Source organism: Eptesicus fuscus, chromosome 3 (genome assembly GCF_027574615.1).
Source record: "Eptesicus fuscus isolate TK198812 chromosome 3, DD_ASM_mEF_20220401, whole genome shotgun sequence".
NCBI lineage: Eukaryota > Metazoa > Chordata > Mammalia > Chiroptera > Vespertilionidae > Eptesicus > Eptesicus fuscus.
Window position 1 is genome coordinate 67,435,430 of NC_072475.1, and position 13,531 is coordinate 67,448,960.

Genomic DNA, 13,531 nt, shown 5'->3' on the forward strand with positions numbered 1-13,531 from the left:
TTATGTTGGCTAAGCTTGGGGCCTGTGGATCCTCTGGAGCTTCTGTTCAGAGCAGGCTTGCCTCCCTACTTCTCACCCCTGCCCCCAACACACACACATATTGAGAGCAGTTTGAAGTGTGGACAGGACACATATAAATGAATTCTGCTTCAGAAGATGTTGACTTGTGTCCAGAAGTCTGGCACCCTCAATGCCTACTGTTCAGACACTGCCTAGATATTGGGTCGCTACCTCTCGTGTACCTGCTCCCAGATCATCTGCACTTTGGACTCCATCTGCCTGCTGGATGGATCCTGTTGGTGGCAGCCACTCAGCTGCTGGCCTGCACTGACTTCTGCCATCTCTGTTTTTCTCTGTTAGAGGCAGATCCTGCAAAAATCCATTACATTCTCAGCTGAGAATTTTTTTATGGAGGAGCAGGGTTAAGGGAACCAAGAGGGGATGTCCAGGCAGCTAAGGACTAGCTACAGCAGAAAACCATCAGCACCCTGAGACCTACTGGACACTGAGAAGGGCCCTCCTGATAGGATCTGTAGTCAAAAAAAAAAAAAAAAAAGTTGCAGCCACTGTCAGAACTGCAGCCTAGGAGGGAGGAATAACTATTCTCGCCTCTCCCCAAACTGCAGAACTGCAGCCCAGCAGGGAGGAATAGTTAGTCTCACCTCTCCCCAAACTGCCAGTCTCCTGCCTGAGACTCCTCTTGGAAACTGGTGATGGAACCTGGACATCAGCCTCCCAGAGCTCAGAGCAGAGAAGTGAATGTGGTGTGCAAAGAGAGAAGAATCTGAATGTGCCTTTCCCTACAATAACTGGCATCCAGTCTTCCCTCTCCAATAGTCAATAGTCAGTAGACTCCTCTGCTCTGACCAGATTCCTCTTCCTGGAAGGCCCTAGCCTAGCCCATTCTATTTCCATCCCCACTTCTTTGTATATGATGTTTGCTCTGCTTGGAATCTTTTTCCTCCCACTGCAGACCACTTTCTGCATTGACAACACCCTTTATATTTAAATCCTAGCTGAAACATTTTTTTCCACTAAACCTTCCCTGACTCCTCTCTTCTACCAAAAGCTATCCACAATCTCCCCTGCTACCAATACTCATTGCACCTGTGCTTAATATGTCACATATTTAGTCCAATTTAATCTAACCAGCAGTATCGAGTGCTTGCTATGTGTCAAGCATTCTTCCGGATGCTTGACATAGGTATGAAGAGATAGCTAAATAAAACAAAATCACTGCCATTGTGAAGCTTACATTTCATGAGGAAAACCAAACTTAATAAATAATATTTCTAGAATATTGGAAGGTAATGTCTGCTATGGACAAAAAGATAAATCAGAGTAAGGGAGGCTGGAGTGCTGAAGGGTGGAGGTTGGGGGAAGGGAAAGAGTTGCAACTATAAATATGATCAAGTTACCTCACTGAGAAGGTGAAATAAATACGTCCTGGGAAAGTAATGTACATCGTAGTGACTATAATTAATAATACTGTATTGCAACCTGGATGGTGTGGTTCAGAGGTTGAGCATCTACCTATGAACCAGGAGGTCATGGTTCCATTCCCAGTCAGGGCATAAGCCCGGGGTTGTGGGCTGGATCCCCAGTGGGGGCGTGCAGGAGGCAGCCAATCAATGATTCTCACTCATCATTGATGTTTCTATCTCTCTCTCCCTCTCCCTTCCTCTCTGAAATCAATAAAAATATTTTTAAAATGTTAATAATACTGTATTGCATATTTGAAAATTGCTAAGAGAGTAGATCTTAAAAATATTATCATGAGGAAAAAAATTGTAACTATGTAAGGTGACATGTTAACTAGACTTACTGTGGTGATCATTTTATACAAATATCAACTAATTATGTTGTACACCTGAGACCAATATAATGCTATATATCAAATATGCCTTAATTAGAAAAGAAAAGGTGCAACTTGAACGCAGAGTTAAAGGCGGTAAGGGAGCTAGCTGTGCAGGTTTCGGAAAGAAGAGGGAACTCCGGGAAAAAGGACCTGATACTGGAGCCTGTGTGACTTTTACTTTCTGAGAATCAGGAAAGAGGCCAGAATGGCTAAAGTGGAGTATGAACAGTAATTTTTTTCTTGTCTGTCTCCTTTATTGTTTAAATGTCTTGAGGTATCTGTATTCCCAGTACTTATCTCTGCATCCAGCACAGTGCTCTCTATAAGTGTTGTTGGACTCGCTGATTGCAGGATCTCAGTCTCAATGGGAAAGCCCTCTGTCATGTCAGAAGGATTGTAGCTATCTTCCAAGCTATCTTTTCTCTTAATGTCTTCTTCACTGCCACAAGGGATAAAAAAGCTACTGTTTCTTGTCACAACGCATTCCAAACTAGATCTCCTCATGCCTTCTGAGCATTTATTGTAAAGTAAGGTTTATGTAATCTGTAATCTAGACTACATTTCCAGAATTCCATAAGCCTAAACCATGTACATGATTGGCATCTGTATGATAGTATAGGTTTCGAAGACAAGCAGAGTTAGAACTCTCACAATCTAGATGTTCTTGGACAAGGTGTTCAATGTGAGATTCTTTCCTCATTGCAAAATAATTCCTACCCAGTAGAGTTAGGAGGATTAAGTGAAGCAATTAGAGCAAGGCGTTTATTATTGTGCTTGACAAATAACAGAGACTCAGTAAATTTTACTTTCCATGATCCTAAGTATCTCTGTAACTCATACCTACCCCCTGACATTTAGTACCCAGCAACAACCATTGATTTAACATATTTTCTTTCAATATTTATTTGTGTTCCTATCCTGCCACATTTTCTTGATCACTGACTCTTGCTGACACCTCCCAATGTTGCTCCAACCACTTAAATTCTTACTTGCAACCTGTTCCTGATTTCTCGTAACTGCAAATTTCTTAATTTCCATACAGCTGACCTAGAATGTAGATTAGTGTCCAAACATCAACTTGATGAGTTTTTCATCCTGCTAGTATGGCTCCAAACTAATAATTCAGAATGAGTTTGAAAGAAATGTATTTCCCTGGAGGTAGAACTGAGTTTAAATTAAATAATTCTTTTTTTTAAAAAAAATATATTTTATTGACTTTTTACAGAGAGGAAAGGAGAGGGACAGAGAGCTAGAAACATTGATGAGAGAGAAACATCGACCAGCTGCCTCTTGCACATCCCCTACCGGGGATGTGCCCGCAACCAATGTACATCCCTTGACCGGAATCGAACCTGGGACCTTTCAGTCCGCAGGCCGACGCTCTATCCACTGAGCCAAACCGGTTTCAGCTTAAATAGTTCTTGATGAAAGTTAAGGATTAGTGAATGAGTAACCAAATTCTACCTGGATTTATTTGTGCAATTTCTTCAAAATCTATTTCTATGGGGGATTGCTTTTTAAAGGAATTGCTCTTTCATGAATACTTTTTAAAATGTGCCTTTAAAAAATGTACTGCTCTTGAAAAATAGTTATTTTTAATATATTCAAATTATTACTGACTCAATTTCTTTAGTTTGCTCAAGGAATCAAATGTAAATAACACTTACAAATTAACCAATGGGGGAAGATCCAAGATGGTGGCCGAAAGGATGGCAGGCTGCAAGGTAGTGTGTGAGTGAGAGACCGAAAGGAGAGTGCATGGACGTGCAGGGAGTGTCTGTATTTGTGAGTGAGGGACAGCTATATTCCACAGGACTGTTGGGGACTGCTGGACCAGGTTCCCCTGGCCTGGCAGCCTCTACTACTGCTGAAATCTTTCCCGGAGTGGCCGGCTCTGCCATCTTGAAGGGGATTGTGCCATCTTGAAGGGGAAAGCAGCTATGATTGGAAGCCCAACATTACCTTCAACTGGGGAGACCTCGGATACCTCCCAAGAACCTACAACCACATCGCCCACAGACCAGCTGCCTCAGCTGTGAACCCATGAACACTGAGACTCCAGCCTCCCCGGCTGCGGGAACCTAAAAAGTTTGTCCAGGGGGAGACAAAGCAGCACTGAATATGCAGATGGGCCCTGCACCTTCTCACACAGCAGATAGAAGGAACAACTGAATCAAACAACCTCCACCTAGAATTGGCGAATTAAACACCGTTGGTGAGGCATTCCATGGATGGAAAAGTCAGAGATCACCTAGAGAGAGCTCTGCCTCCTCAGATTCAGATGGGTGTTTGTTGTTTGGGTGTTTGTTGTTTGCATTTTTTAGATTAGCTGTTGGTTTTTTGGAGTTTTCTCCCCATATACATACATTTTTCCCCCCTTTTTTGTCTTCTCTTTTTTTTTTTCTATTATATTTTTTTCTTTTCTCAATATCATTTTTGCACTCTTTTCTCTCCATTAATTCTCTTTTCTCTGGTGGTCACCTTTATTTGGGGTTATTGGTATTGTGAATACATTTGTGTTTGGTGTCCTGTGCGTTGTTTCTTCTCGGATTGTATTTTCTGCCTTTAAGTTAACACAGGAGAGAGAGAGCTACATAACCAGACACCCAGAGAAGAGGAATCATGTGGAGAAAAAGTAGCAGCCCGAATATGAAAGAAAAGGAGGAATCACCCAAAAAGGAAGTAAATGAAATGGAGGCAAGCAATATGTCAGAGAAAGTATTCAGAGAAATGGTCATAAGGTTGCTGAAAAGGATGGAAGACAAATTCAACAATATGTGTAAGAATCAAGAGGAAATGAAGAAGAACCAAGAAGAAATGAAAAATGACATTGCTGCAATAAAGAACTCAATAGAAAGCATCAAGAGTAGACTAGAAGAAGCTGAGGATCACATCAGTGAACTAGAAGACAAGGTAGGAAAAAATACCCAAGCAGAGCAGCATCTAGAAAAAAATAAAAACTTAAAAAACAGGAGGAGAGCCTAAGGGAACTTTGGGAAAACATGAAATGAAACAACATCCACATAATAGGGTGCCAGAAGGAGAGGAAACTGAGCAAGGAATAGAAAACTTGTTTGAAGAAATAATGACAGAAAACTTCCCTGATATAGGGGGGAAAAAAAACTCACACAAGTCCAAGAAGTTCACAGAGTCCCAAACAAGATAAACCCCAAAAGACCGACGCCAAGGCACATTATAATTAAATTGGCAAACACCAACAACAAAGTAAGAATCTTAAAGGCTTCCAGAGAGAGACAGAAGGTTACCTAAAAAAGACATCCCCCCGCCCCAATCAGACTAGCGATTGATTTCTCAACAGAAACACATCAGGCCAGAAGGGGACAGAATGAAATATACAAAGGCATGCAAAGTAAGGGTCTGAATCAAAGAATACTGTACCCAGCAAGGCTATCAATCAAAATTGAGGGGGAAATCAGGAACTTCACAGTCAAAAAAGGACTAAGGGAGTTTATTACCACCAAACCAGCAATGCAAGAAATGCTAAAGGGTCTGCTGTAAAAAGAAGAAATAGGAAGGGAAGAAGAAACACAGGTATAAAGAATAAAAATGGTGACAAACAAATGCCTATCAATAATAACTTTAAATGGATAAAATGTCCCAATAAAAAGACATAGGGTAGCTGAATGGATAAGAAAACATGACCCATATAACTGTTGTCTACAGGAAACCCACCTCAGAACAAAGGACTCACAAAGACTGATGGTGAAGGGATGGAAAAAGGTTTTTCAGGCAATTGGAACTGAAAAAAAAGCTGGAGTAGCAATACTTATATCTGACAAATTAGATCTCAAAGTGAAGGAGATAAAAAGAGATAAGGAAGGCCACTTCATAATACTAAAGAAAGAAATCCAACAATAAGAAATAACTCTGGTAAACATATACGCACCCAATACAGGAGCACCCAAATACATTAAAAAAACAAACAAACAACTTCTGGAAGATATCAAGGGAAAGATCGACAGCAATACAGTCATAGTAGGGGACTTTAATACCCCATTAACACCACTGAATAAATCCTCTAAACAAAAAATGAGCAAAGAAACATCAATCCTAAATGACTCACTAGATCAGATGGAATTAATTGACATCTTCAGAACATTTCACCCCAAAGCCACAGAATATACATACTTCTCAAGTGCACATGGCTCATTTTCAAAGATAGCCCACATATTGGGACACAGGCAAAGTTCTCTTCAAATCAAGAAGATAGAAATCATATCAAGCATCTTCTCAGATCACAATGGCATAAAACTAGAAATCAACCACAATTAAACAACTTTTAAAAATCAAACATCTGGAGACTAAATAGCATGCTATTAAACAATGACTGGGTTACCAGAGAGAACAAAAAATAAATAAAAAGCATCCTGGTAACAAACGACAATGAAAACACAACAATCCAAAATCTATGGGGCACATAAAAGCAGTCTTGAGAGGGAAGTTCATAGCTCTACAGGCCTACAAAAAAAAAAAAAAAAAAAGAAACAAACAATGGTAATAAATTATCTAACCCTACAACTCAAAGAGTTAGAAAGAAAGCAACAAGAAAAGCCCAGCGTAAGCAGAAGGAAGGAAATAATAAAGATCAGAGTGGAAATAAACAACATAGATACAAAAAACAAACAAACAAACAAAAAAAACAACAATAAAAAATGTCAACAAAACCAAGAGCTAGTTCTTTGAAAGGATAAACAAGATTGATGAACCTCTAGCCAGGCTCACCAGGAAGCAAAGAGAGAGGACTCAAATAAACAAAATCAGAAATGAAAGAGGTGAAGTAACAACCGATCCCACAGAAATACAAAGGATTATGAAAAATTTCTGTGAACAACTCTATTCCAACCAAATGGACAACATAGACAAAATGGACATATTCTTAGAAAAATACAAACTCCCCAAACTCAATCAGAAAGAATAAAAAAAACCTGAATAGACCAATAACTACCAAAGAAATTGAAACAGCGATCAAAAATCTTCCAGCAACCAAAAGTTCTTGTCACGATGGCTTTACAGGGGAGTTCTACCAAACATTCAAAGAAGAACTAAAACCTATCCTCTTCAGACTATTCCAGAAAATTCTAGAGGAAGGCACACTTCCAAGCTCTTTCTATGAAGCCAGCATTACCCTAATGCCAAAACCAGATAAAGACACCAAAAAAAAAAAAAAAAAAAAAAAAAAAAAAAAAAAAAAGCTACAGGCCAATATCCTTGATGAACATAGATGCTAAAATCATCAACAAAATTCTAGCAAATTGGATTCAGCAATACATTAGAAAGATAATACACCATGACCAAGTGGGATTTATCCTGGGGATGCAAGGATGGTACAATATCTGCAAATCAATAAATGTGATACATCATATAAACAAACTGAGAGACAAAAATCACATAATCATATCAATTGATGCAGAAAAAGCATTTGACAAAATCCAACACCCTTTCTTGATAAAAACTCTCAGCAAAGTGGGAATAGAGGGATCATACCTCAACATAATAAAAGCCCTATATGACAAACCTACAGCCAACATCATACTCAACATCATACTCAAGGGATCGGGCCTAAACGGGCAGTCGGACATCCCTTTCACAATCCAGGACTGCTGGCTCCCAACTGCTTGCCTGCCTGCCTTCCTGATTGCCCCTAACCACTTCTGCCTGCCAGCCTGATAACCCCCTAACCACTCTGCTGCCAGCCTGTTTGCCCCCAACTTCCCTCCTCTGCCGGCCTGGTCACCCCTAACTGCCCTCTCCTGCAGGGTTGATCACCTCCAACTGCCCTCCCTTGCAGGCTTGGTCCCTCTCAACTGCCCTCCCTTGCAGGCCAGGTGCCTCCCAACTGCCCTCTCCTGCTGCTGTGGTGGCGATCCTGTGTCCACATGGGGGCAGGATCTTTGACCACATGGGGGCAGCTATATTGTGTGTTGCAGTGATGATCAATCTGCATAGTACTCTTTTATTAGATAGGATAGAGGCTTGGTACAGGGGTGGGGGCCAGCTGGTTTGCCCTGAAGGGTGTCCCTGATCAGGGTGGGGTTCCCTTGGGGTGTGGGGCAGCCTGAGCGAGGGGCCTGTGGTGGTTTGCAGGCCGGCCACGCCCTCTGGTGACCCAAGCAGAGGCCCTGGTATCTGGAATTTATTTTCCTTCTACAATTGAAACTTTGTAGCCTGGAGCAGAGCCAAGCCTGGGGCTCCCTCCGAGGCCCGAAGCCATTTGTGTTGGGGTTATAATTGAAACTTTGTTGCCTTAAGCGGTTGGGCCTGGCCAGGGTGTGTGGAAAGCTTTGCTTCCCTTGTTGCCGGCAGCAACCCTGGCCTGCTCTCTCAAGCTCCATTCTGTTGCCATTTGTTTGAATTTGTTTACCTTCTATAATTGAAACTTTGTAGCTTGAGGGGAGGCTTAGGCCTGCAATGGCTGGCAGAAAGCTTGGCTTCCTCTGTTACCTAGGAAACCTTGCTCTCTGTTGCTGTAGCCATCTTGGTTTGGGTTAATTTGCATGCTCACTCTGATTGGATGGTGGGCGTGGCTTGTGGGCATGGCTTGTGGGTGTGTTGGAGGTATGGTCAATTTGCATATTTGTCTATTATTATATAGGATAGCCCAGATCTGGAAACAGCTGTGGCCCATGTAGCTCAGTGGGTTGAGTACTGTTCCATGCACCAAAAGGTTGCCGGTTCTGGTCAGAAACACATACTCAGCTTATGGGTTCCATTCTCTGTCAAGGTGCATGCAGGAGGCAATGATGTTTCTTGCTCACCTCTCCCTCTCCCTCTCCCTCTCCCTCTCCCTCTCCCTCTCCCTCTTCCTCTCCCTTCCTCTCTATTAAAAGAGAAAAGAAAAGAAAAAATCAATAAAATCATATTTTAAAAATTTGGTTGCATTAAAAATATATATATCTGGAAATAGCCCAAGTGCTCATCAGTAGATGAGTGGATGTAAAAGCTGTGGTACATTTACACAATGGAATACTACACCACTATAAAAAAGAAGGAACTCTTACCCTTTGCAAAGCATGGATGGACCTGGAGATTATGATACTAAGTGAAATAAGCCAGTCAGAGAAAGATAAATGCCATATGATCTCACTAATATGTAGAATCTAATGAACAAAATAAACTGACAAACACAATAGAACTTGAGTCATTGGTATATGGACAGACTGACAAATGTCAGAGGGAATGGGTGGGGAAGACTGGATAAAAGAAGGTGAACAGGTTAGCCAAAAATAATATATGCATAGCCTATGGTCATAGACAACAGTGTGGTAAAGGCCAGGAGAGTGGAGGTGGGGGTTGGGTGGAGGTGGGCAAAGGTGAGGGAAATGGGGGACATTTGTAATAGTTTCAACAATAAAAATAAAATTAGCCATGACCTGTGTGGCTCAATTGGTTGAGTATCATCCTGTGCACTGAAAGGTTTCTAGTTCAATTCTCAGTCAGGGCACATGCCCAGGTTGCGGGCCCAATCCCTAGTAGGAGACATGCAGGAGGCAGTTGGTTGATGTTTTGCTCTCTCTCCCTAAAAGTAAATTTTAAAATAAATAAATAAATAAATAATTTTAAAAATATATACTTGTTGCCAAGACTTGCTGACCAATATAAGATTTTTAATTTTGCTTTTCTTGTTGTAATACTTCCTCTTCTTTCTTTATCTTCTTTAAGAGCAAATAGTATCCCAAATGGTTATTGCATAAATCAAGAAATAAGCTATCATCAAAGTGACATCACCAAAACATTAGCATCTGCAAAGGAGACATTTTTTTGTGTATTTAAATTCATTAGAGCACTAAGTATCAGGCAAGTTTCTTTGCCTAAAACCTTATAAATAGCTGTACCTTTAATAGGCACATAAAAAATGCATTATCTCCCCCATTTCATATCTTATTTTAGAGGCTTAACTGATAACATTATCTAATATTTCTTCCATGTCTGAATCAATGGTCCTTTGATGCTTGAGAATGAATATAACTATATACTTGAGGCAATTTACTAGAGAATAAAATACATCTCTCTGCTTTTTAACAAATAACGAATGTATGCAATGTGAAGCTTGCTCAAGAAAAAAATTGGTTGTCTTATTTTATTTATAATTTCTCCATTCTTTTTAAAATAACATATCACATAAATTACAGTCAAAATCCAACTTGTACTATTACAAAAGAGAAGGTACGTATTTATGAATCCAGGAAACAAAGTTTGACACCCTCGTGTAAACACCAGGAAAATTTGGTCTTCCGCATCCATGTCCCCAGCTAACAATGCCAGTCAAAATCCATTTTCCATCACTTTTTCTTCGACAAGACAAAGGTCCACCCGAATCTCCCTACACAAGAAGATAATGTGAGCATGAAGTACACTTGCCATTAATTTTGTCATTAATGTATCTAATGGACTGTATTCAACACTCCCATTCTGACAGGTTTTTGCTGTACTAATTATTATGCAGTTTGGACTTTCCTTATAATCAAAATTCTGTGTTCATCACAAGAAATTTGATTCTTAAGCCAGAAGTAACATTAGAATATTCTTGCAGGGGAAACAACTCTCATAAACCTCCAAACAAACAACAAACCTCAATAGTAATAATGATACTAATAATAGCTAACATGTAATGTGAGCTATGTGCTAAGCTCTGTTTTGGGTTATTTAATCTTCACAATAACCTTATGAGGCATGGTTACCTTGGAAGGTTAACCTCTACCTCTAGACCATGTACCTTCAGTGGTTGGCTCATAGTTCCAAGGAAGAAAGTAGAAGAGACGCTGTTTAGTTAGCCAGGTCCAATGGGGTAACCCTATGGATCACTGGCTGGCAGCTGTCATAAACAAATCACCCTCACTTGAGGGTCCCTTCTGATATCTCAACTCCATAAAGCAAAGACTGAAATAATACAAAGTTTAAAATAATTCCTACAATATTCATCATCTATACTAATAAAAGGGTAATATGCTAATTAGACCGGATAGACTAGATGTACCGGATAGACTAGACGCCCTTCCAGACAAAGCCGCAGCAGCTACAAGAGCTGAGGGCCGGCAGGTGTGGTGGCTGTGAGGGCCAGCAGTGGCAGCAGCAGCTGGGTGATGGGAGTGGCACCTTCCCCTGATCTGCCAGGTCGCCTCCCGCAGAGGGAGGCCAGACTGTGGCTTAGGACATCCCCTGAGGGTTCCCGGACTGTGAGAGGGGGCAGGCCAGGCTGAGGGACCCCCCACCCCACCAGTGCATGAATTTTCATGCAACAGGCCTCTAGTTTAAATTATAATATCTAGATATTTATTTTCTCATTTTGGAGAATAAGAAAAACTATAACTTACTCAGAGGCAAAGATAAAAAAGTAGTTCAAATGTGTTCCTGTATCCCATTCCCATAATTCTAAACCTGATTTAGGTAAATTCTAACTAGTTGAGTCAGAAATTTTTTTAAATTGTTGCCACATCTGTAAACCCTGGTGGTTAGGTGGAACAGGACAATATAATTGACTAGCTGCAGTAAGCACCCAGAATACAATAGTTTTAGCATTAGAGAAATAAGGGTTCAAATCCCAAGCCAGGTATTTCCTGACTAGCTGTGTGATCTTGGGTAATTTATTTACCCTCTCTTTGGCCCAGTTTCCTCGTCTGTAAAATGAGAATAAAAGCTTTATTTGAATTATTCTATATCAAGGACCTAGCATAGGGCTTGCCACAAAATAGGAGCTCAGAAGATAGAAATCACTATTACGATGAGTCTTTATGGCATGGTGGCTAAGGTTGTGGAAAGATGTAGGAACAAGTCCCATTGTCTTCCTCATCCTCTAAATCACCTGTTCACTTTTTGGAAATCATTTAGATAACTGCAGAGATTAGAATCTGAGGCTCAGAGCATTGTCCCCCAAAAGTTACCTCCAACCTTACCACTGTCAAGAAGTGACAGAGGCATACAAATGTCCTCTGTCACCTCTCCCACTCCTCTTTCGTTTCCCACAACCTGTGTCAAAGGAGTAAGTGAATAAAACCCTTGTTTTCAGAAGGTCAATGGTTGCTGCTAAGGAAATCAGTAGCAATTCTAATAGTGTGTGTGTGTGTGTGTGTGTGTGTGTGTGTGTGTGTGTGTGCGCTTTGTTTTGTAGTTTTTGGTTTTAAGAAAAATCATGGGAGAATGCCAAATGCTGACCTCATTCTCTTAATGTTGAAGGAAACTACATGGGGACTAGAAAACTGAGTTTTATAGACCCAATTATTGAATCATCTTTCTGTGATATTAGACCATTGGATTATAGTTAACATCTGAATTAAGTGAAGCACCAGCCCTAGTTATGTATTTCCCAGTGTTGTGTAGACCAAATGTGAAAGCATTTATGGAAAGTATACCATGTTAAGCAAGGGAACGGTAAGATGACTTACTCTGCAAGCATCTCTCTTGCCGGACATGACGCCCGCACAGAGCATCCGCGAAGTAATGATCCCATAGGTGGAAACACAGAGGGTTTGGTCAATGAGCTCTACCTCTGCTTGTTGCAAAACAGGGGAGCCTTTATTGTCTGAAAAACACATTGGAGGCAGAAATCACGGAAATGACTACACTTAATCAGGTTTTTATTAAACAATGTACTCACATTAACTCCTTTCATGTTCAATAACAATTTTTAGATACATTCTATTATGATCCCCACTTTCCTAATGAAGACTGGGAGGCTTAGGAGGTTAAAGGACTTGCCCAATGGCACACAACTAGCAAGTAACAGAGCGGGATTCAAACCCAAGGTCTGACTCGCTCACCTGAGCTACTGTGCCATACTCCTTCACCGTGTCCTCCTGCTTTCAGTAGGACTGAGAGTCAGCAACCGTTCTTACCAACACTTACTAGCCAAGTGGAACAGCATAACTGATATATGGGAGTTTCCTAGGAACCGTAAAAACATAACATTTGGATATAGCCTTTTCACTTCCTTTTTAACCTATCTGGCTAAGATGACTCAGAAAAAATACACATACACACTCATGCTTGTGCAGAAAATGTCTCCTGATAAGTTGGTTGAGTAGACAGACTCTTTCCTCTTGTGCTTTAGGGTAATGTCATTAAAGTCCTGAGAGGTTATCCGTGTTCAAGCAGTTAGCCCACTTCCCCATTGAGTCTACTGAGACCTTAGCAGGCCCAAACTGGTGGTGAACATCATACCTTCAATAAGTAAATGAAGGCAGTGAGTCCTTGAGAAGCTGCCCAGTGAATCTTTAGAGAATGTCCTAGACCTAAACCCTTGAAAACGCCCACAAGGGAATCTGAGGTGGTTGGGAGCTCAAGGGAAAGTATTAGCACTAATCCTTAGAGAGATGTTCACCTTAAGTTATGGACTTTTCTCTTCACTATATATTTAGAACCGACCATGACTCCTAGACCATGACAAACCTTGGCAGGTCAGATGTATGGCTACCCTATCATACACTCACACCTTTGTGAGTAATGAAAACTATGACCCTCCTGGGTAGAGGAAATGTAAAAAGTCATCCCTGGGCCTGAACGTGCAGTCTGGAGAGCTAAGGGCAGACTGGATTTCAGCCCTCACTCTCAACATCTCAACCAGGTGTCCTTGGGCAAGACATACTTGTATAATCCTCCAAACAGCTGTTTAGAAGCTAACACAGTAGTGTGTGTGTGTGTGTGTTGGGGGAGGGGGGG

General features: G+C 40.9%; 1 protein-coding gene across 1 annotated transcript in view; it reads right to left on the bottom strand.

Moving 5' to 3' along the window:
* Window positions 1-9,950: 9,950 nt before the first annotated feature.
* The window catches only part of TMPRSS7 (transmembrane serine protease 7), a 31,892-nt gene continuing 28,311 nt past the window's right edge, over window positions 9,951-13,531 (bottom strand). The window contains exons 15-16 of the mRNA XM_028153275.2: window positions 12,259-12,395; window positions 9,951-10,199 (exon numbers count right to left, since the gene is read on the bottom strand). Of these exons, the coding sequence (XP_028009076.2) occupies window positions 10,029-10,199; window positions 12,259-12,395 (308 nt within the window). The 3' untranslated portion in view covers window positions 9,951-10,028. The remainder of the gene's footprint in view (window positions 10,200-12,258; window positions 12,396-13,531) is intronic.